Here is a 24558-nt window from a genome sequence, read left to right on the forward strand (position 1 = left end):
AGGCTACTAATTGAGGAAGGAAAGACTAGGAGAGAAGCTCCAGGAACACAGACTCTCTCACTGTCGGAGCCTATAAATGCTAATGAGCCTCGACTGCCAACGAGACTGAAGCACAATACATGACATCGCCATAGGAACTTATCAACTGCAAACCTCTACCTGAGCGTGCCAAAGGGGCAGAACCCGGGGTACAGAGTCACTGACCAGGAAGAGGGAGAGAAAAGGAAAAGCAAGAAGATAACCTCTCAAAATCAAGAATAATCCGCAGACTTTATAACCTATCCCATTTTATTATATTTGTTCGTTTGTTTCTCTTATCTTCATTCTTGATTTTTTTTTCTTCCCCTCCGGTCTTACTCTCTCCTCTCCTTGAACTACACTACCCATAAGTGTTACATCTCCCATTATCTTTTCTTTCCTCTTCCTATCTCTCTATGAGGGTTGCACTCCAAAACCCTTAACTCTCTCTCTTTCCTCTTTTTTCTTTTTTCTTCTTTTAGTGGTTCCTTCTTTTTTTTTCTCTCTCTCTCTCTTTCTTTTCTCCCTCTATATTAGTTTCTTCCTTTCTCCTTTACGTCTCCTCTCATTCAAACCTCAATAACGAACAAATTATCTTATCTGGGACTCAAACTTATGATTGTGGCATTTTGGGGGGTTTTTACTTCACCTTTTTAACTCACTAGCAGTGCTCCCATCCCTGGTTCTCCATTTTATCTAGTTCTTGTTCCACTAAATACAATAGTAACTTTTTAATTTGTCCCCCCATTTTCCTGTTTCCCTCTTATTCCGCTCATCATAACTCTTAGTCAACCAACACCTAAAAGCAAATCATTTTATTCTTGACCCAAATTTTTTCCTTATTTTCTTTTTTTTCTTTTCTTTTTTTATTTATTTTTATTTTTTATTTTTTCATTTTTCTGAAGCTGGAAACAGGGAGAGACAGTCAGACAGACTCCCGCATGCGCCCGACCGGGATCCACCCAGCACGCCCACCAGGGGCGACGCTCTGCCCACCAGGGGGCGATGCTCTGCCCATACTGGGCGTCGCCATGTTGCGACCAGAGCCACTCTAGCGTCTGAGGCAGAGGCCACAGAGCCATGCCCAGTGCCCGGGCCATCTTTGCTCCAATGGAGCCTTGGCTGCGGGAGGGGAAGAGAGAGACAGAGAGGAAAGCACGGTGGAGGGGTGGAGAAGCAAATGGGCACTTCTCCTGTGTGCCCTGGCCGGGAATCGAACCCGGGTCCTCCGCACGCTAGGCCAACGCTCTACCGCTCAGCCAACCAGCCAGGGCTTCCTTATTTTCTTTTTGTGGGTCCATACCCCCCTTTTTTGTTTTTGTTTGTTTGTTTGTTTTTTGTTTTTTGCCCCTTTATTACTTCTCCCCAATTCAGGCCCTCCATTACAGGCATTGTTTGTTCTATTTAGTACAATATAATTCACAGTTCACCACAAGATTTTCTCAAGAAAGAGGGGAAAGGAGAGGAGAGGAAAAGAGGGGGGGGGATAATTTCCTTTTTAAAAATTTTTATTTTATTTTATTTTTCTTTATTTCATTATTATTTTTTTAAAAAACAATAACTCTTTTTGATTTTTTATTTTTATTTTTTAAAACTTTTTATTCTTTATTAAATCTCATTAATACTATCAACAAAACCACCCTCAGATGCCATTAAGGAAGAAAAAATCGAATATCATGGATACAAAAGAAAGAGAGGTAACACAGATAGATGAGGAAAAATCTATGGAGAAAAAATTTAATATATTGGAAATCTTGGAGTTAAACGACAGAGAATTTAAAATAGAAATCCTAAAAATACTCAGAGATATACAAGAAAACACAGAAAGGCAATTTAGGGAGCTCAGAAAACAACTCAATGAACACAAAGAATATATTTCCAAGGAAATTGAAACTATAAAAACAAATCAAACAGAGATAAAAAACTCAATTCACGAGCTGAAAAACGAGGTAACAAGCTTAGCTAATAGAACAGGTCAGATAGAAGAGAGGATTAGTGAAATAGAAGACAAGCAACTTGAGGAACAACAGAGAGAAGAAGAAAGAGACTCAAAAATTTAAAAAAATGAGATAGCTCTACAGGAATTATCTGACTCCATCAAAAAGAATAACATAAGAATAATAGGAAATCAGAGGGAGAAGAGAGAGAAAATGGAATGGAGAACATACTCAAACAAATAATAGATGAGAACTTCCGAAGCCTGTGGAAAGAACTAAAGCCTCAAATTCAAGAAGAAAACAGAACTCCGAGTTTTCTTAACCCCAACAAACCTACTCCAAGGCACATCATAATGAAATTGGCACAAACCAACGACAAAGAAAAAATTCTCAAGGCAGCCAGGGAAAAAAAGAATACAACATATAAAAGAAGGCCCATTAGATTATCATCAGATTTCTCAACAGAAACTCTACAAGCTAGAAGAGAGTGGACCACAATATTTAAAGTCCTAAAGAGAGGAACTTTCAGCCACAAATACTATACCCATCAAAGCTATCCTTCAAATATGAAGGAGATATAAAAACATTCACAGATACAGAAAAGATGAGGGAATTTATCATCAGAAAACCCCCACTCCAGGAATTACTAAAGGGGGTTCTCCAATCAGATACAAAGAACAACAACAACAAAAAAAAAGCCACAAGTAAAAGCTCCAAGAACACAATAAAACCAAATTTAAACTGTGACAACAACAAAAAGAAAGGGGGGGGAAGAGGATGGAGATTAACAGTAGCAAAGGACGATGGAGTGCAAAAGTACTCACAAAATAGTGCACTACAATGAACAGGGTAGGAATGCTTTTCATTACTTAAAGGTAACCACCATTGAAAAAACCACCACAGAAGCACATGATTTAAAAAAGATAGCAACAGAGGAAAGATGTATGGAATACAACCAAATAAAAACAAAAGATAGAAAAATGAAAGAGAAGGATCAAACAAGACACAAAACTAACAGAAAGCAATCTATAAAATGGCAATAGGGAACTCACAAGTGTCAATAATTACACTAAATGTAAACGGATTAAACTCACCAATAAAAAGGCACAGAGTAGCAGAATGGATTAAAAAAGAAAATCCAACTGTATGCTGCCTACAAGAAACTCATCTAAGTAACAAGGATAAAAACAAATTCAAAGTGAAAGGCTGGAAAACAATATTCCAAGCAAATAACATCCAAAAAAAAGCAGGTGTAGCAATACTCATATCTGATAATGCTGACTACAAGACAGCAAAAGTACTCAGAGACAAAAATGGCCATTTCATAATGGCTAAGGGGACACTGAATCAAGAAGACATAACAATTCTTAATATATATGCACCAAACCAAGGAGCACCAAAATATATAAGACAGCTACTTATTGACCTTAAAACAAAAACTGACAAAAATACAATCATACTTGGAGACCTCAATACACCACTGACGGCTCTAGATCGGTCATCCAAACAGAGAATCAACAAAGATATAGTGGCCTTAAACAAAACACTAGAGCACCTGGATATGATAGACATCTACAGGACATTTCATCCCAAAGTGACTGAGTATACATTTTTCTCCAGTGTACATGGATCATTCTCAAGAATTGACCATATGTTGGGCCACAAAAACAACATTAGCAAATTCAGAAAAATCGAAGTTGTACCAAGCATATTTTCTGATCATAAAGCCTTGAAACTAGAATTCAACTGCAAAAAAGAGGAAAAAAATCCCACAAAAATGTGGAAACTAAACAACATACTTTTAAAAAATGAATGGGTCAAAGAAGAAATAAGTGCAGAGATCAAAAGATATATACAGACAAATGAAAATGACAATACGACATATCAGAATCTATGGGGTGCAGCAAAAGCAGTGATAAGAGGGAAGTTCATATCACTTCAGGCATATATGAACAAACAAGAGAGAGCCCAAGTGAACCACTTAACTTCACACCTTAAGGAACTAGAAAAAGAAGAACAAAGACAACCCAAAACCAGCCGAAGAAAGGAGATGATAAAAATCAGAGCAGAAATAAATGAAATAGAGAACAGAAAAACTATAGAAAAATTAATAGAACAAGGAGCTGGTTCTTTGAAAAGATCAACAAAATTGACAAAATGACAAACCCTTGGCAAGACTTACGAAGGAAAAAAAGAAAGCACTCATATAAACAAAATCCAAAATGAAAGAGGAGAAATCACCACAGACACCATAGATATACAAAGAATTATTGTAGAATACTATGAAAAACTTTATGCCACTAAATTCAACAACCTAGAAGAAATGGAGAAATTCCTAGAACAATACAACCTTCCTAGACTGAGTCAAGAAGAAGCAGAAAGCCTAAACAGACCTATTAGTAGAGAAGAAATAGAAAAAAAAACATTAAAAACCTCCCCAAAAATAAAAGTTCACATCCAGACGGCTATATCAGCGAATTTTTATCAAACATTCAAAGAAGACTTGGTTCCTATTCTACTGAAAGTCTTCCAAAAAATTGAAGAAGAAGCAATACTTCCAAACACATTTTATGAGGCCAACATAACCCTCATACCAAAACCAGGCAAGGATGGCACAAAAAAAGAAAACTACAGACCAATATCTCTAATGAATACAGATGCTAAAATACTCAACAAAATACTAGCAAATCGAATACAACAACATATTAAAAAAATAATACATCATGATCAAGTGGGATTCATCCCAGAATCTCAAGGATGGTTCAACATACGTAAAACGGTTAACGTAATACACCATATCAACAAAACAAAGAACAAAAACCACATGATCTTATCAATAGATGCAGAAAAGGCTTTCGATAAAATACAACACAATTTTATGTTTAAGACTCTCAACAAAATGGGTATAGAAGGAAAATATCTCAACATGATAAAGGCCATATATGATTAACCATCAGCTAACATCATATTAAGTGGCACAAAACTGAAGGCTTTCCCCTTTAAATCAGGAACAAGACAGGGTTGTCCACTCTCTCCACTCTTATTTAATGTGGTACTAGAGAGGTTCTAGCCAGAGCAATCAGACAAGACAAAGAAATAAAAGGCATCCATATCAGAAAAGAAGAAGTAAAGGTATCACTTTTTGCAGATGATATGATCCTATACATCGAAAACCCCAATGAATCCACAAAAAGACTACTAGAAACAATAAGCCAATACAGTAAGTTCGCAGGATACAAAATTAACATACAAAAGTCAATAGCCTTTCTATATGCCAACAATGAAACATTTGAGAACGAACTCAAAAGAATAATCCCCTTCACGATTGCAACAAAATAAATAAAATACCTAGGAATAAGCATAACAAAGAATGTAAAGGATTTATATAATGAAAACTATAAACCATTGTTAAGGGAAATCAAAAAAGATATAATGAGATGGAAGAATATTCCTTGTTCTTGGTTAGGAAGAATAAATATAATCAAGATGGCCATATTACCCAAAGCAATATACAAATTTAATGCAATTCCATCAAAATTCAAATGACATTTTTTAAAGAAATGGAGCAAAAAATCATCAGATTTATATGGAACTATAAAAAACCCTGAATAGCCAAAGCAATCCTAAAGAAAAAGAATGAAGCTGGGGGCATTACAATACCTGACTTCAAACTATATTATAGGGCCACGACAATCAAAACAGCATGGTATTGGCAGAAAAATAGACACTCAGACCAATGGAACAGAATAGAAAACCCAGAAATAAAACCACATATATATAGTCAAATAATTTTTGGTAAAGGGGCCAACAACACACAATGGAGAAAAGAAAGCCTCTTCAATAAATGGTGCTGGGAAAACTGGAAAGCCACATGCAAAAGAATGAAACTGGACTACAGTTTGTCCCCCTGTACTAAAATTAACTCAAAATGGATCAAAGATCTAAACATAAGACCTGAAACAATAAAGTACATAGAAGAAGACATAGGTACTAAACTCATGGACCTGGGTTTTAAAGAGCATTTTATGAATTTGACTCCAAAGGCAAGAGAAGTGAAGGCAAAAATTAATGAATGGGACTACATCAGACTAAGAAGTTTTTGCTTAGCAAGAGAAACTGATAACAAAATAAACAGACAGCCAACTAAATGGGAAACGATATTTTCAAACAGACAGCCAACTAAATGGGAAATGATATTTTCAAACAACAGCTCAGATAAGGGCCTAATATCCAAAATATACAAAGAACTCATAAAACTCAACAACAAACAAACAAACAATCCAATAAAAAAATGGGAAGAGGACATGAACAGACACTTCTCCCAGGAAGAAATACAAATGGCCAACAGATATATGAAAAGATGCTCATCTTCTTTAGTTATTAGAGAAATGCAAATCAAAACCACAATGAGCCCTGGCCGGTTGGCTCAGTGGTAGAGCGTCGGCCTGGCATGCAGGAGTCCCGGGTTCGATTCCCGGCCAGGGCACACAGGAGAAGCGCCCACCTGCTTCTCCACCCCTCCCCCTCTCCTTCCTCTCTGTCTCTCTCTTCCCCTCCTGCAGCCAAGGCTCCATTGGAGCAAAAGATGGCCCGGGCACTGGGGATGGTTCCTTGGCCTCTGCCCCAGGCACTAGAGTGGCTCTGGTCGCGACAGAGCGACGCCCTGGATGGGCAGAGCATCGCCCCCTGGTGGGCGTGCCGGGTGGATCCCGGTCGGGTGCATGCGGGTGTCTGTCTGACTGCCTCCTGGATTCTAGCTTCAGAAAAATACAAAAAAAAAAAAAAATTACAATGAGATACCACCTCACACCTGTTAGATTAGCTATTATTAACAAGACAGGTAATAGCAAATGTTGGAGAGGCTGTGGAGAAAAAGGAACCCTCATACACTGTTGGTGGGAATGTAAAGTAGTACAATCATTATGGAAGAAAGTATGGTGGTTCTTCAAAAAACTGAAAATAGAACTACCTTATGACCCAGCAATTCCTCTACTGGGTATATACCCCCCAAACTCAGAAACATTGATACGTAAAGACACATGCAGCTCCATATTCATTGCAGCATTGTTCACAGTGGCCAGGACATGGAAACAACCAAAAAGCCCATCAATAGATGACTGGATAAAGAAGATGTGGCACATATACACTATGGAATACTACTCAGCCATAAGAAATGATGACGTCGGATCCTTTACAGCAAAATGGTGGGATCTTGATAACATTATACGAAGTGAAATAAGTAAATCAGAAAAAAACAAGAACTGCATTATTCCATACGTAGGTGGGACATAAAAGTGAGACTAAGAGACATTGATAAAAGTGTGGTGGTTACGGGGGGAGTGGGGAGAGGGAGAGGGAAAGGAGGAGGAGGAGGGGCACAAGAAAACTAGATAGAAGGTGACAGTGTACAATCTGACTTTGGGTGATGGGTATGCAACATAATTGAACAACAAGATAACCTGGACATGTTATCTTTGAATATATATATCCTGACTTATTGATGTCGCCCCATTAAAAAATAAAAAAATTAAAAAAAGAAAACAAACAAAAAAAATAAAGTAAAAAAACAAAACGGGAACAAATAGAATATTTAAAATAAAGAAGTGAACTTAAATAAAAAAAAAAAAAGTTCTCTAATCTCAAGTTCCCAAAAATAATTCACCTTTTCTTCTAAATGATTTTGTTTTCTTTCACCATTAGGCTCTTGACCTCCCTGAAATAGATTTTTCTGTGTGATGTATATGAAGTAATCCCCGAGTTAAAAAAGATATATATATATGAATAACCAATATTCAAATATTTTTGAAATCTTTTTCCTTTCTCTACTGATTTTTTTTTCTGTTATAGATCAAGTTTATATATATATATGCATGAGTCTGTTTCTAGGCTCTTGATTCTATTCTGCCGGTCTATCAAACTATATGTTGTGCAAGAACACTATTAATTACTTTAGCTTTATGACATATGATCTAGTTGTATAAAGGTGAACAAGTCACTTTACCTTTCTTTATTTTTTTTGTCTTAAAGAGATAATCATAATACGAACACATAGCACTGTAATGATGAAAGGAAACTAAAACTGTATGTAAAGCACCACTCACAGAGTGGTAGGGAGGCACTCGAGTAGTTATGTTATGATCATGTTGAAGGTACAGATGAAACTTAAAAAGAGATAAAGTGATAAGTCTCTTTGGGAACCTCAGTTTCATTTATAAAAAGAAAGGAATAAATTGTCATACCGTTTCTAAGGCTCTAAAAACTGTCATCACGGCATTTTGTTATCTAGAAACCAGGCAGCACACACTACGTGTTGGGCAGGGGGATAAAAGTAGGAAAGGTGATATCTGAGTGCAGGGTGGATTCCTGAAGAAGCAGTCGCAAAATGTTAAGTGCACAACAGATAAGGTTTGGGAGCGGCTGGTGACAAGGACGTAGAAACTACCGTGACCTTCACGGCATTTCTGGTGCATAAGCGGCCGCACAGCGTCGGGATCTCCCTGCTTACAAACACTGGGCTGCTGGACAACACAAGGCTCCTGTCAATCCTCGCGGCCATCCACCGGGGGCACAGGGCTTCAGAGATGATTGCAGACAGGGTCGCAGAAGACCTGGGAAGGACGGTGCAGAGCTAACAGCCCGGTGGAAAGGAGCTGCCTGCACCTCCCCCAGGGCTTCTCGGGTGCTTCTGGGAAAGAGAGTCCTTCGCCGCGCGTCCAGCCTCAGGCTCCTGGAAGGGGGACTACAATTCCCTTCAGTATTGGCGAGTCTTTGTGCAGCACGCCTGCGCAGTCTGGCGGCCGATGCCGCTATAAAGGCTTGTTTTGCTCCAGAGCTGATGCTCGGGAGCGTGGTTGAGTGGCCGGTGCGGCGGTGCTGGACTTGGGGCACAGGTAGGTAGCGGCTACGCCGCACCCTTGCCTTCTCCCTCGGTTGTCACTTGGACTACCCCCGTGTGTCTCCTCTGGGGGCGGCGGGCTGTGGTCAGAATACAAGGAGTTTTGGGGAAGCCAGAGATCTGATAAACTGGACCTGGCTTTCCTCTGGTTTCCCGCCTCCCCCTCCTTGCAACGCAACCTCTGAGGGTGTGTGGTGAGGTACTGGCGTGGGAAGGCAAGTCGGGTGGGATGAGCGGTCAAGGGTCCTGGCTACATTTCCGGCTTCGGCCACCAGGGGGTGCTGCTCCCGCGGCCCGTGGGTGTGGGTCGCTATCTGCTCGCCAGGCCCTAACTGGCCATGGGAACGCCCTAGGGTCCAGGGCATCCTGGGCGAGGCTGGCCTGGGAGAAGCCCCCATTCTCAAGGTTGTGGGGAGGGCGCCTGGGTGTCCCAAGGCACCCTCCTCTGGTTTTTTGCAAATGAGTAAATGGATGTTCGTGACTTAAGCACGGACAGCAAACCCTGGGCAGAGCCCAGAATGGAATCCAGATCTCTTGACTTTCATCAGTGCCCTTTCTGCTTCCACCACACAGAGGTGCACGATGCTTTGAATTTATTACACAAGGGTCATTTGATTTCTTCAGAGAGGTGCGGAGGCAGGAGGCACAGACAGGAATGGTCGGTAAAGTTTCAGGTTTGAAGGAGGAGATGGGTAGGTAATACTAGGGTCTCCAGCGTAAGTGCAAAGTGCAGGAGGTTGGAGACACAACAAGTGGATTGGAGGAGGGTGGTAAATAAGAACCTTCCCTTTAGCCTCAAGTCTGTCCTCTTGTGTAGCTTCAGGGCCTGAAACCAGATTCCTGAGGTGTTGGAAACCTAAATTATCAAGACAATTTGGAAACACCAATCTGGCTTAAAGTTCTTAATCCTCTACAACCTCCACCCGTCATGCAGGTTCATACTTCATTGTACATTTGTATCCCTGGAAGAAGAGTCTTGATGGGAAAAAAAAAAAAAGCAGCTGACCGAGTGGCCTCAACTCTTGTTAATTTTTAGTCTGGCGTGCCTTTGGGATTCTCCCACTGGGATTATTCTGCTATTGCCATCCCACAGCTCTGGCTCAACCACGAACAAAAACCCCTTTCCTTTACCCCGTCTCTTAATAGCCAAAACGAGTTAAAGCTAGCATTTTAAAAAGACTTTAAAATATCTTTAAGGAGAATAGGAGAAGTGAGGTAAATACAAATAGTATTTAAAAAATAGTTTAGCCTCGTGAGTCCTCCTTAATTGCTTTCTTCAGATGTGGGCCTTGTTTCTTTCCAAAACCTGTCAGGCTTCCTAGCTCTGGGTGGGCTTCCACGTTGAGTACCCTGTCTTAGATCCCTGATACACAGAAGATGGGATCCTCCCTGTGTTTAAGGTCAGGAGCTAGTAACTTTGTGCCCATTCAAGCCCTGCCTACTGTCATGGCTGTGCCTCTAATTTCTCTGGGAAATTAAAGAAGCAAGTGTCAGAGGCGATGGGAAACTGCTCCCCACATCCTTCATCCACCAAATAACTTGAAATAAAGTGATTGAAAGAGATTGGTTATCGTGAATTCTTAGACAACTGAGGTGGTCATGTTCCTCTTGGACTTAGCATTTGATATTGTAAATGAGTTCCTTTGGCCCCCTCCCTTTCAGACTCCCTCCTCTCCTGCTTTTTACGAAGTAGGACTAATCTTTTCAGTTTCCAGAAGTTAGTAGGCTCAGGAAGGTTTGGAAGGGAAGGCTGGACTTCAGTGACCCCTGTAACAAGAAAGGTTACTCTTATCAGCAGCTGCATCCAGACACTGGGGACACAGGCAGGTGCCAGGTCTGTTTATAGTTTAAGCTTAATGAGGTCTCTCTCAGTGACGGGATTGCTGTGCTCTTAGTTATAAGCTGGTGTTCTTTGTGGTGCAGTTTGTCATTGGACAAGGTAACTTTTTTTTTTAATGATAAGTAACTTAGCAGTGTCAACCAAGGGTCCTCCAATCGGACCTCTGAAAGGCAAGAAATCAAGCTTTTTCTGTGCTGGAAACACATCTCTATGTTGGAGATTTAGTCCTTTCTATTTAGAGGATTAGTAAGTCGTCTTTTTATTTTTCTGATAACCTTAAAATGAATTGTAGCTGTCAAAATTTTTTCTACAGAGTAGTACTTTTAAATTATAGTGATTACTAGCTAGGAATTTATGGAATTCAAAAGGCAACATGGCTACACTTCTTTAATTTCTAGTGAGGCGGTTATGAGGGGTTTTCTCAGCTTGAATTGGGAAGGTTTGAATCATCTTAGAATGGGGGAATGTTTCAGAGGTGTGTGTGTGTGTGTGTGTGTGTGTGTTGTATTTTTTCAAAAGTAACCAAAGTTGATACAGGATATTGATTGGAGTTAACCAGGCAAGCAGGGGTTGTAGGACACGGTGGGGAGTTTGTTTTGGTTGTTGTTTTTTAATAACAGCTTTGTTAAGATGTAATTTATAAACCATGGAAATTCAGCTATTGAAAGTGTTGTTTTTTTTTTAGTATAGTCACAGAATTGTGCAGCCACCACCACTATCTAATGTTAGAACACTTTTATATCCCAAGAGGAATTTGTTTTTAAAGTTAAGGTATAATATTGTTTTGTACGTTAGCTATGTAACTCCATGGTGCTTTAAAATAATATCAGCTAACTCATTACCTAAGTATAAAAATGCTGAGATGGGATAGATCAGTGGTAGAATAAGTGCTTTGTAAGTTTTCATTTAGTAAACTTTAGTAGGAGGAGAGATATCCATTTTAAAATTGTGTTTGTGCCTGACCTGTGGTGGCGCAGTGGATAAAGCGTCGACCTGGAAATGCTGAGGTCGCCGGTTCGAAACCCTGGGCTTGCCTGGTCAAGGCACATATGGGAGTTGATGCTTCCAGCTCCTCCCCCCTATCTCTCTCTTCTCTCTCTCTCTCTCTCTCTCTCTCTCTCTCCCCCCTCTCTCCTTTCTAAAATGAATAAATAAAAAATAAAAAAAAAATTTAAAAAAAAAAAAAATTGTGTTTGTAATTCTTAGAACAAACTTAAATTCTTTCCAGAAAGTTTTTTGTTTTTTTTAAAGACCTACCTAAACATTCTATACATTGGGTTTGAACCTAATTGAAGAGGGTGGGTGTTTCTTTATTAGTGTGTTTATTTTTTTTTTCTAATCTTTTTTATTTTCTTAGCAGTGGGGGAAGATAATTCTTGATTCTATTATACTGAATTTTTTTCTTTAAAAATATGAAATAGTACTTGAAAAAATTTTTAAGTATTTTTTTATAGATTGATGGGTAGAAAATCTTAGTGCTTTAGCCCTTTTTTCAATTTTAAAGCACTTTTGCATATTATTAAGCACGACTGAGGAAATACCTGTTCTTGATGAATTTTTACTTTCAGAAATTCTCAAGTGAAACCGGGAGCTGATGAGCCCTGGCACCTCCATTCAGAGAAGATGAAGGATATCGACATAGGAAAAGAATATATCATCCCCAGTCCTGGTTATAGAAATGTGAGAGGTAGAACCAGCACTTCCGGGCAGGACAAAGACCACGAAGACTCCAAATACAAGAGAACTCGGCCGGTCAGTACTTCCTTTCCCGAGTCCCCTTTTCTTGTCTGCTTGTTGTACTAAGCCACACCTTTGTTAATGTAATGCATAGCTGAAAAGTTTTTTTCCTTATTGACTTTGTCACTATTAGGAATTCATGGTTACTTCAAGAGGAGAGGTTGGCTCTCAGCCTTCCCCCTAGTTCTCCCTTTGCCTTCTCTCTGCCACTTATGCTCACCTTTCGTGCCTTCTGAAAAGGCTTTGCTTAAGAGAAGACAGCTTACTAGAGGGGAAGCAGGGAAGGAATGGAGCAGGGGGAATCTGAACCATTGACTTCATTCATGTGCTTAACATTGTTTTCTGTTTTATCCCCTCTGCTTCTGTTATCTGTTTTTTCTTTTGGAGAGACTCATTCAGATTTCAGACAGTACTTGGAACAATTCTATATTGTTGTAAGATAATCAGTAAGCTTTTCAAGTAAATTCATATAATAATCTAGTTAATGAATATACATTTTAAACAGGAGGAAATACCTTTTTTCTAAGAAAAGAAATTATAGCCCTGGTTGGATAGCTAGGTTGGTTAGAGTGTCATCCTGAAACACAAAGGTTGTAGGTTTGATCCCTGGTCAGGGCACATATAGAAACAGCTCAATGTTTTTGTCTCTCTGTCTCTCTTCCTTCCTTTCTCTAAAATCAACAAAAAAATTTAAAAAAAGAAAGAAAAGAAATTATACTTTCTTGACTTGCAAAAGTAGCTAATGAGGGGAAGTGGGAGTGACTGGGTTTTGGAAGTCAGGTTTGTGTTTATGTATTTCTTATCTGAAAACTTGAGAAAGCTGTGGGCTTTGCAGCTGACCTTAGAGCAGCGGTTTTCAACCTGTGGGTCCCGACCCCGGCGGGGGTCGAACGACCAAAACACAGGGGTTGCCTGAAGCCATTGGAAATACATCGGAACCCTGCCTTAGAGTTTCACTAGCCTAATATTAGCTGTCCGTCTTTGGCTGTCTTATTAACATTAACATTTTCTCACTGATGGGTGTTTTCTGTTCCCACTATATACAATACAGTACTTTCCTATGCAAGCTTAACTTTGGAAGAACAGATTGAGTGTAAAGTGTCAAATTTTTAAGGGTCCAGTTTTGTAACTTCTGTGTGTCCTTTTGTCTGGATCTTGTTAATTAAACATTTTTTGAATAGCTTCTGAGTGTTTGACAATGTTAGTATAGCATTTGAATATGGGGAAAGTCACAAAGGTAACATTGGAGCCAGGCTTTGAAGGATTGTTAGGTGGGTATGCTATCAAACGGTTCCATCTCTGTGCCTTAATGGTTTATGAATGAAACAGCATTGACAGTGGAACCTAACTCATGGGATCATTGGAGATTAAATGAGATAATACATATAAAATGCGTTAGAATGGTACCTGCCAGGTAGCCTGTACTCAATAGATGTTAGCTCTTAGGACTAGTTGTCTAGATTGCAGGATGTATAAGGGAAATTCCATGTGAATTGCTAAGGAATCTTTTACTATAGGCATTGGAGGACTATTAGATATTAGTCAGGAGGGTTTCTTTTTCTTTTAACTTTTTATTTTGAGATAACTGTAGATCCACATGCAGTTGTAAAACAACAATATAGAGCCCTGGCCGGTTAGCTCAGTTGGTCAAGAGTGTCATCCTGAAATGATAAGGTTGTGGGTTTGATTCCTGGTCAGGGCACACATGGGAAGCAACCGAGTGTATGACTGAGTGGAGCAACAAATGAATGTTTCCCTTCCCCCTCCCCCTCTCTCGCTTCCTCTCTCTAAAAATCAGTCACTAAATAAAAAAATTGAGTCCTGGCTGGAGAGCTTGGTTGGTTGGAGTGTCATCCTGAAGAACAGAGGTTGCAGGTTTGATCCCTGGTCAGGGCACATACAGGAACAGCTTGATGTCTCTCAGTCTTTCTCTCCCTGCCTCTCTCTTAAAAAAAAAGAAAGAAAGAAAGAAAGAAAGAAAACAATATAAAGAATCCATATTTCATATGCACTTTATCCAGCTTCCTCCAATGGTAATTTTTTGTATAACTATAGTACAATATCGGAACAGGATATTGATTGGCATTAATGTAGTCCATCCACCTGATTAAGACTCACCAGTTTATGCCCTGACCAGGCGGTGACTCAGTGGATAGAATGTCAGCCTGGGATGCTGAGGACCCAGGTTCAAAACCCCGAGGTCGCCAGCTTGGGCGCAGGCTCACCAGCTTGAGTGAGGGGTCGCTGTCTTGAGCGTGAGATCATAGACATGACCCCTGGTTGCTGGCTTAAGCTGAAAGGTCACTGGCTTGAAGCCCAAGGTTTCTGGCTTGAGCCCAAGGTTGCTGGCTTGAGCAAGGGGTCACTTTCTATGCTGGATCCCCCCCCTCCATCAAGGCACATATGAGAAAGCAGTCAATGAACAACTAAAGTGCTGCAACAAAGAACTGATGCTTCTCATCTCTCTCCCTTCCTGTCTGTCTGTCCCTCTCTCTCTTGCTTAAAAAAAAAAAAAAAACTTCACTAGTTTTATGTGCACTCTTTGTGTGTGTGTGTGTGTGTGTGTGTGTGTGTGTGTGTATGTGTGTGTGTATTCTATGCAGTTTTCTCACATGTGTAGATTTGGATGAACCATCACCACAGTCAAGATACAAAATTCCTCTATCCCAAGGACTTCTCATGTTACCCTTTTATAACCACAGCCACCTCCTGTGGTTTCCCCTAGGCTCTTGCAACCATCATTCTATTTTCCATCTCTGTCATTGTATTATATATAAATGGAATCATGTAGTATGCGATCTTTTGAGATTGGCTTTTTTTCATTCAGCATTATTCCCTTATCCATCTAGTTTGTTGTGGGTTTCAACATTTCTTTCCTTTTAATTGTGAATAGTATTCCATGTTATAGATAAATCACAGTTTGTTTAACCATTTACATGTTGAAGGACATGAGAATTATTTCTAGTTTGTGGCTATTACAAATAAAGCTGCTTTGAGTATTTGTGTGTATGATTTTGTGTGACTAAGCTTCATTTCTCTGGAATGTCCAAGAATGCAATTGCTGGGTCATATGATAAGTACATGTTTAGTTTCATAAGAAATATCAGTACTGTTTTCCACGGTAACTTTATAATTTTACATTCCCACCAATAATGTGTGATGCATCCAGTTTTCTTTGCGTTTCCACCAATATTTGGTGTTATCATTATCTTTATATTTTTCTATTGAGTTTTTTTGGGTTACATTGTTCAACGAAATTATATAGTTTCAAGTGTACACTTCTACAAGACATCCTATACACATTGCTTTTTACACTCACCATCCAAAGTCTAGTCTCCCCTTACCATTTATTTCCTGTTTACCCTCTTCTACCTGCCCCCGCCTCCCCATAATCTTTATTTTAACCATTCTGGTAGGTATGTCTGATAGCTTATCACAGTCTTAATACATGTGACCCAATGGCTAATGAGGTTGAGCTGATATGGAATTTTTTTTTTTGACAGAGACAAAGAGAATCAGAGAGAGGGACAGATAGGAACAGACAGACAGGAAGAGAGAGAGATGAGACGCATCAATTCTTGGTTGCAGCACCTTAGTTGTTCATTGATTGCTTTCTCATATATGCCTTGACCTGGGGGTTACAGCAGACAGTGACTTCTTACTCAAGCCAGCGACCCCTTGCTCAGGCTGGTGAGCCTGTGCTCAAGCCGGATGAGCCCACGCTCAAGCTAGCAACCTCTGGGTTTCGAACCTGGGTCCTCCGCATCTCAGTCCGATGCTCCATCCACTGTGCCACTGCCTGGTCAGACTGAAACAAGACTTTTAAGACTTGATTTTATCTTAGTAAGATTAGTTTTGAGGCAATTATGGGGAGGAAATCCTGTATAAGAGAGAGAGAAAAAAAATACAGAGAACATTCTAGAGGCTCCTGAGCTTGCCCGTGGGAGAGAGGCCACAGGCCTGTATCCAAGCATAATAATGAGGTGGAGTGTCACTGGAAGGGGAGGGACATGTTGGGGTGCCTAGGATTGGTGATAACAATGAGTTTGCTTTTAAGCACATTGAATTTGAAGTGCATCCAGGTAAAATGATCAGTAGGTAGACAGAGCACAGGCAAGAGGAGAACAGGAAAAAAATTTAGAGTCACCAGTACATCCATGCAGGTGAAGCCCTGGGAGGGAGCAGGCTTGCCCAGGATGGCTTGTCAAGCAGGAAGAGGTGGAGCCTGAGAAACTAGTATGTGATCTTGTGGGATTTTGGAGGACAGTGCCACTCTAGCTGGTTAGAGTAGAACTGACATTAGGATATACAGTGGCAGCACTAAGCCTTTCCTTTGTAAGCGGAGAGCTGCCTCTTGTCCCCCAAGTTATAAAGTCAGGCATCAGACAGCAAGTCTCCTTCATGTGATGGAGCCCTATCTTGAAGAAAGGGGAAGGCTAATATCTTTTTTATAAAATTTCAGGAGTCTGTATGAATTTTATCTTTTATTATATGTTCATGTTTCTTAAACTTTTAAATTTGAGTCCTGTTGTTTATTTTTATCCTTGTACCCTCTGAACTTTCTAATTAAAAATTTTATTTTGGCCTGACCAGGCAGTGGTGCAGTGGATAGAGCATCGGACTGGGATGCAGAGGACCCTGGTTCGAAACCCCAAGGTTACCTTCATGAGTGCGGGCTCATCTGGTTTGAGCAGTGGCTCACTGGCTTGAGCGTGGGGTTGATGGTTTGAGCCCAAAGGTCGCTTTGAGCCCAGGGTCGCTGGCTTGAGCAAGGGGTCACTGTCTGCTGTAGCCCCCTAGTCAAGGCACATATGAGAAAGCAATCAATGAACAACTAAGGAGCTGCAACAAAGTACTGTATTGATGCTTTTCATCTCTTTCTTCCTTCCTTTCTGTTCCTCTCTCTGTCTTGCTCTCTGTCTTTGTCACAAAAAATAATTATTTTATTTTGCATTAGTTCTTTTATTCTTGAGACTTGTTTGGAGGTTCTAGCAGGGGAGTGCAGCTACTCGTATACCCTTGACCAAAGAACGGTCCTCTCCTCTAGCGGGGAAGGTCGTCCTCTTTGACCAAGCATGCAGCTTCGGGAGGGACGCACATGGAGCGGTGAGGGAGGAAGGGGACACCCGCCTAGCCAGCAGATCAGCCGAATCAACCCTGGCGATCAATGGGGTGACAGATGTCGCAGCCAGATCGCCCTCACATCCAGTTATTTTATTCTTTTTGCTTAGCCTTGACCTAAGCAATAAAATCATAAGTTTATGCAGCCAATTTTTATACACATTCAAATGAATGCATAACTATCAAATGTTTTTTATTTTTTTTTAATTTTTTTAATTTTGACAGAGAGGAAGGGAGGGGAGAGAGAGAAGGAGAGAGAGAGAAACACCGATTTGTTGTTCTACTTATTCATGCATTCATTGTTTGATTCTTCTATGTGCCCTGGTTGACCAGGGATCGAACCCACAACCTTGTCATATCAGGATGCTCTTAATCAACTGAGCTACCTGGCTAGGACTACTAGCAAATGTTTTCAAAAATTTACAGACCACTTAGAATGTGACCTACATATGCATCTACATGAGTGCATTTAACCTGTCAAAACCCAAAATTTCTTAATTTGCCTCATATTTAACAGTTTGAATTTGCCTCATATGTTAACAGTTTGCTGATAGAACCAGCAAGATGACAAAATATATCTGGTTCAGAGATGGTATTAAAAATGGGTGATATAAGTAGCTGGGAAGCAGAATGGCTTTATAAGCATATGTGTGTGTGTGTGTGTGTGTGTGTGTGTGTGTGTGTGTGTATTTTTTTTTTTTACAGGGACAGAGAGAGTCAGAGAGAGGGATAGATAGGGACAGACAGACAGGAACGGAGAGAGATGAGAAGCATCAATCATCAGTTTTTCATTGCGACACCTTAGTTGTTTGTTCACTGATTGCTTTCTCATATGTGCCTTGACTGCGGGCCTTCAGCAGATCGAGTAACCCCTTGCTCGAGCCAGTGACCTTGGGTCCAAGCTGGTGAGTTTTTTACTCAAGCAGATGAGCCTGCACTCAAGCTGGCGACCTCGGGGTCTCGAACCTGGGTCCTTCCGCATCCCAGTCCGACGCTGTATCCACTGCGCCACTGCCTGGTCAGGCAAACATATATTTTTTAAAATGTAAACTGGTAATTAAGTAGAGATTACAATTTCATGTCATATAATCATAACCATCATTTCTATATTAGGAAATCTGGGACTGGATGTTCCAATTGCCAGGTACACGTACTATCCCTCGGAAATAAAAAACTACTCCAAGTAACAAAAGATAAAAATACATCTGTGGCTCTTAATTGGAAAACAAATTTTACTCACCACAATTGGCCTTTGATAGGTCCAGTTGACCTGAAACTCTGTCAAACAGAAGTCAGAAGCAGAGCGCCAAGGAACAAATTTTGATTTTAAATAGACCAGTGATTTTTCTTTTTCTCCAATCTGTAGGCCACGTGCAGAGTGCACAATTTGTCATTTCTTAGTCTTGTGGTCAAATCTTTCCTTTGAAATACTCTTTGGGAAAATTGCTGTAATCCTTCTCATCTTCAAATATTTGTATCACATCTGCTTAGAAATAAGGAAGATAAAAATAATGCATTTTCCTCCTACCTTTAAGACTATTAAGTTAATGCTGTGGCCACACACAATTCCATGCTTAGCAGACAACCTTTAATCCTAAAGTGTTCATAGGGGTGCCTTCTGTTGCTGTTCATTCTTTGCGCCTAAGTCTAACGTTGGTTGGCGTTAGGCTGGCGTTATTTCAACAAGCATTAAGATTTATGTCTAGACCACTGCGTAACATTGCTCCTGTGTCTGAGACAGATCTGCAGGCACAGCTCCTTGTCTTATACTTGCACTCGTATAGATGCATATGTAGGTCACATAAATCCATGAAGCCTGGGTTTCTTTATTTATTATTATTTCTTTATTCATTTTTTTAAAAATTCAGCGAACATTTGAGCACTCCCCAAGATGCATGCACAGCGTTGAATGAAGTGGTCTGAGACAGATAAATTGATGGGAGGGACTACCTGCCCTCCAATAGAAGCTTGAACTCTTAGGCATGTACATAGATTACTGTTATTTAGGTGCTATAGAAATTAAGAAGTAGAGAGTGCTTCAGTCTTTGAGATCAGGGAAGACTTCTGGAAAAGGTAACGTTCGATTGGAGACTTAAGGAGTAGATAGAATTTGGAGAAAGGAAGAGTATGCCTGGCAGAAGAAGAAGGAGTTGTGAGTAGGGCCAGTGAGGACACTGTTGTTTTTAAGCATAAAGTGTGAAGTCATAGAAGAGATAGATTGGTGAGTATCAGATGATGTGTGTGTTCTTGAATAATAGGTCAAGGAGTTTGGATCTTAGTTGCCTTAAAGTAAAACTTAAACTAAAGCAAAACAAAGCTATTTAATGCTTTATAAACCTTTCTTACTGCTCCTACACCAGAGCTTAGGGTGACTTATTTTTCATTAGCATGTCTAATCTAGAAAAGGAGGAAGAATGGAAAATAAGTGGAAGTCAACTAAAGTTCATGTGCTCTTATGACTGCTCTTTCTTTCTTTCTTTTTTTTTTTTTTTTGCTTTGCTCAAAAGTGTGCCATAGGTAAGATTTTCTCTATACCAAGTTAGAATATTCTGCCTCTAGGAAAGTTAACAAAGCAAATATTCACAAAGTCCAGTGACCTTCACTTAGTGTTTCCTTTTGTTTTGTATTGGGCTGACCCTTTAACCTTGGTTGGAGTTTTCATAATTAGGTGAAATATTTTGAAGTTATACCTTAAAGATCAGGGTATGGGTCTTTCTTTAATTAAATCTTTTAATTACCAGGAAATATGATTCTCATATATATTATTATGTAAGAATTATGATATCATGAAGGAAAATTGTAGAATATTATAGAAGAACCAGATCACCCTTATCCTCTCTACCCAGAGACAACTATTGTCATTGTGAAGTAGTTTTGTTTAGTGTCTTATGCTTTTAGACAGTTTGACTCTGAAAGCTTTTCTTTAGGGACTAAGGGTATGCGAATTTGCCTGTGCCCTTGTGTTTTCAGAGTACCTGTGAGTCTGCTTGCTGTTAGGAAGGGGGAGGGCAGGGCGAAGGAGATTAATATTTGCAGTCTCTGCATTATTTTTCTCTTGATCCGTACTGAATGACTCAGCGTATTTTCTGGACAATCACTGACAGGATGAGTAAGAACACCTGCTTTTTTGTTTGCCTTTTTTCCCCCCTGTAAATATCCCTAAAGCTTTATAGAGCTCAGGACATGTCTGATATGGGTGTCTGGCCTGGTGCCAGAGATAGGTCTCCAATAGCAGTCCAGAGCTCTCTAGTGGAGATGACAACAGTGCTGCTATTGGTGCAGAGCCCAGGTGGCTTTGCTGCATGGTGACTGAGCCAGAGCCGTGGGTCTCCCGAGGTTGGCCTTGATCAGGAGCTCTTTTAGCCGTCTGCAGCAAGGCTGCTGCTGTTTTCCCAGGAAATGCTGCTTAATGGAAATAAATATAGCCTGGAGTCATGAGTAAAGGGAGCTTTCTGTTAAAAAGAGAAGTCTTGGAACTAACTTTCTGTTTTTTAAGCAGTTTTAAATACCTCAGTCTTTATTTTGTTAAGATAGATAATTTGGAAGTTACAAATAGTTAATGAAAACTTTTTCAATGAAATCTTGGTTTTGCTTTTAGGTAGCCTGTGAATTCCTTCTTTAATGCCTCATCATTCATTCCCTCTCTCTTAATCAAAAATAAAAAGGTCAATACCGGAATAGGAAACCAGGCCTGCAGAAGGTTTTGCAGTGGGTTGAATCTGTTAATATCAAAATTACAGAGTAATGTGAATTTAATTTGCCACACTGAAGTTCACTGATTAGTGTAATTAAGCTTGTCTCTCCCTTTCCTCTCCACGTTCTTTTTAGGGAGTTAGCTTATTTAGATAATTAGATGTTTTAAATGTTTAAATTCCTTAAAGTTATTTTTTGATTAAGCTGTTTAAAGAATCAACTGTTATATCAGATGAAAACTTCTATTTACCAAAGCAGCTATGGTGTTGAGCAGTTGCTTAGTTTTCTTAAGTGTTATATATTCTCACAGTCAAAAAATAGTCAAACTGCCCAAATCTTCACCTTTATGTTTGCTTCTCCCCATTGTCAGCAGTTTCAGCTTGCTCTGCAGTCCAGAGGTCATACAATGGACCTACTGCATCTTATACTAAGCATTTAATGTGGGCAAACACGTGGTACTAGGAACTGAAGGATGTTTTATTTATAAATTTCATTTTGGCTTTTTAAATTTTTTTGTATAATATTAAGGGGTTTTGACAGATGCAAAAGACATAACATTCTAATATCTAAATCAGTGGATCTCAGCCCAGGCTGCATATTAAAGTCATTTGAAGAACCTTTAAAAAAATACTGATGCAGCCTGACCAGGTGGTGGCGCAGTGGATAGAGCGTTGGACTGGGATGCGGAAGGACCCAGGTTCGAGACCCCGAGGTCGCCAGCTTGAGCGCGGGCTCATCTGGCTTGAGCAAAGAGCTCACCAGCTTAGACCCAAGGTCGCTGGCTCCAGCAGGGGGTTACTCAGTCTGCTGAAGGCCGGCGGTCAAGGCACATGTGAGAAAGCAATCAATGAACAACTAAGAAGTCGCAACGCGCAACGAGAAACTGATGATTGATGCTTCTCATCTCTCCCCGTTCCTGTCTGTCTGTCCCTGTCTATCTCTGCCTCTGTTAAAAAAAAAAAAAAAAAAAAAAAAAAAAAAAATACTGATGCAGCTCTATCCCAGACCAATTAAACCAGTCTCTGGGGTAGGGCTCAGGCATCAGTGTTGTTTTAAAGCTCTGTGGTGATTCTGTGGTGTAGCCAGCACTGAGAACCTCTGCCCTGGATCTCATGGGATAAAGTTTCTCCGGTCCCCTCAACCAATGGAGCTCCAAGTGTTTCCTCTAAGGTTCTTTTACCCACTTTGATTCATGTTCAGTGTAATCCTTTGAACCCTTATCACTCTAATAACCAGTTTAATCTCACACCCTAACGGAATAGGAACTTTGAATAAGTTCCTTGGAAGTTAGTTTATTTATCAAACAACAAATTCCTACTGATTATAGAGTATTGCTAGATTATGAACTGTAGGAAAACACCTGTTTTTCCAATGTGCTGATGTGCAGTTAATCCACTGGTTTATTAATAGCTGGTCCTCTGCATGAGGTGACACAGCATATGACAGGTATGTGAACAGGTAGTTACAGATGCTGCGTTAATTCACGGCTGCTGAGCTGTAGGGCTGAGGTGACTAGTTCTCTTACTAATAGTAGGTTCTCTCTGTTCTATTCTGCTTCCTCCCCATCAAAGTTTTATTGTAGAATTTTGCTGTCCCTCTTGACTGAAGTGGCCACTATTTGGAATTTCTTAAGGGAGGAGCTTGAGATGATCAGGATCATGTAAATAACCTATTGGAGTAAGGGTGTGTTGAGACTTTGAGAGAGGAAATGTCCTTGGTAGGTTTCTTTAACTTGGGGACAGGGAAGATGAGAAAGCTGGTCTTGGGAGGATATCATCTCTTTTCACTTAAAAGAAAATTTTAGCCTGACCAGATGGTGGTACAGTGGATAGAGCACCAACCTGGGATGCTGAGGACCCAGGGTCAAAACCCTAAGGTCACCAGCCTGAGCGGAGGTCATCCAGCTTGAGTGCGGGGTTGCTGGCTTGAGCATGGGATCATAAACATGACCCCGTGGTTGCTGGCTTGAGTCCAGAGGCCTCTGGCTTGAAGCCCAAGGTCGCTGGCTTGAGCCCAAGGTCAGTGGCTTGAGCAAGGGCTCACTGGTTTGGCTGGAGTCTCCAGATCAAGGCACATATGAGAAAGCAATCAATGAACAACTAAGGTGTTGCAACTACGAGTTGATGCTTCTCATCTCTTTCCCTTCCTGTCTGGTTCTTTCTCTGTCTCTCTCTTGCTAAAAAAAAGGAAAAAAAATTATAAAGGAAAATTTTAATTTTCTTTTAATTTAGTTTTTAATATTTTGAGTCTCTTGAAACCTATATCTAAAATTGTACAGCAGTTCCCTTAAAAATGTGCCTCTCTAGATGTTTGTCATAAAGGCAGCTATGGGACAGGGACATGTACAGAAAACCTTTTACTTGGGCCAGAAAGGTTGAAAAGAATAGGCTGTCCATTCTGTGTTTGTGTTAAGATCTTGTGAATTAAGGAGAGGGGAGGGAGAATATACTGTAGGAACTGAGGCCTGTCCATTCTGATAGTGCCCCAGAGACTGCTTTGTGGGGCGTGCCAGATAGGAGGAGTATTGTAGCCTTTATGCCCTTGGAAGATGCTAGGCGCCTCTGCTGCCAGGCAACGCCTGCCATCTCTGCATTCACAGGAACTTGGATGAATCCTCAGTCCTGGGCTTAGGCAGGCTACCCTGCTGTTGTCCTGCTGTCAGGAAGGGATTGTTCAGCCTGGAGAATGATTTCTGGACTCTGCTATCTTGTCCCAGGGGCCTCCATGCAGGGGGACAGCCCGTGGTTGCCCTGTCAGCAGACATTCTGCTCTGGCAGTGTGAAAATGAGATGGGCCAAGCCAGATAAGCGGTGTCCCTGCAGTGTGGTGGGTGCACTGGTTATCACAGCCCGGGTATCGAGTTTGTGTACACAGAGTAAGGAAAGTCTCCTGTGCAAGCATCTCTGTTTGCTTCTGGATCGAATGTTCCGCATTTCACCAGATGGGCATGTATGTGGCTGTGTTTTCCTGACCTTTGTTTGAACCATAGCAGAACCTGAATTTCATTGTCCTTTTTACCTCCCCAGTGTCCCCATCCTGTCCCATCTGCATCACCTTGGTAGGGAAAAAGATGCTCAGTGTCTTGTAGCCAGATAGTCTCCAGGAAGACAGAAAGCAGTAGTATTTCCTTATTTAATATTTTCTCAACTCCTGAATCAAGCAGTGTTTGCCCCTTTGGAGAGAACCAACCATTGCAGACACCTCTCCCCGTGGCCCTGTCATATGGCTGTGAAGAGGTTTAATCTGTAGTAGTGCTCCTTAAGAGAAATAAAGAGAAATGGGGGTTCTCATCCTTTCTCAGGAGAGGCTTTAAAATA

General features: G+C 40.5%; 1 protein-coding gene across 8 annotated transcripts in view; it reads left to right on the forward strand.

The window, feature by feature from the left end:
- The first annotated feature begins 8749 nt into the window (after positions 1 to 8749).
- Positions 8750 to 24558, forward strand: part of ABCC5 (ATP binding cassette subfamily C member 5) — a 92385-nt gene continuing 76576 nt past the window's right edge. For 7 of the 8 annotated variants that reach the window (XR_010746840.1, XM_066347867.1, XM_066347871.1 and 4 more), the window contains exons 1-2: positions 8750 to 8845; positions 12259 to 12442. Coding sequence is in view for 7 of the 8 variants with exons in the window: in XM_066347867.1 (XP_066203964.1) it covers positions 12314 to 12442 (129 nt within the window). In the remaining variant the exon portion in view is untranslated. Of the gene's footprint in view, positions 8846 to 10740; positions 10937 to 12258; positions 12443 to 24558 lie in introns of those variants that run through there. The other variant, XM_066347870.1, reaches the window with a different exon arrangement.

Source organism: Saccopteryx leptura, chromosome 8 (assembly GCF_036850995.1).
Source record: "Saccopteryx leptura isolate mSacLep1 chromosome 8, mSacLep1_pri_phased_curated, whole genome shotgun sequence".
NCBI classification, from domain to species: domain Eukaryota; kingdom Metazoa; phylum Chordata; class Mammalia; order Chiroptera; family Emballonuridae; genus Saccopteryx; species Saccopteryx leptura.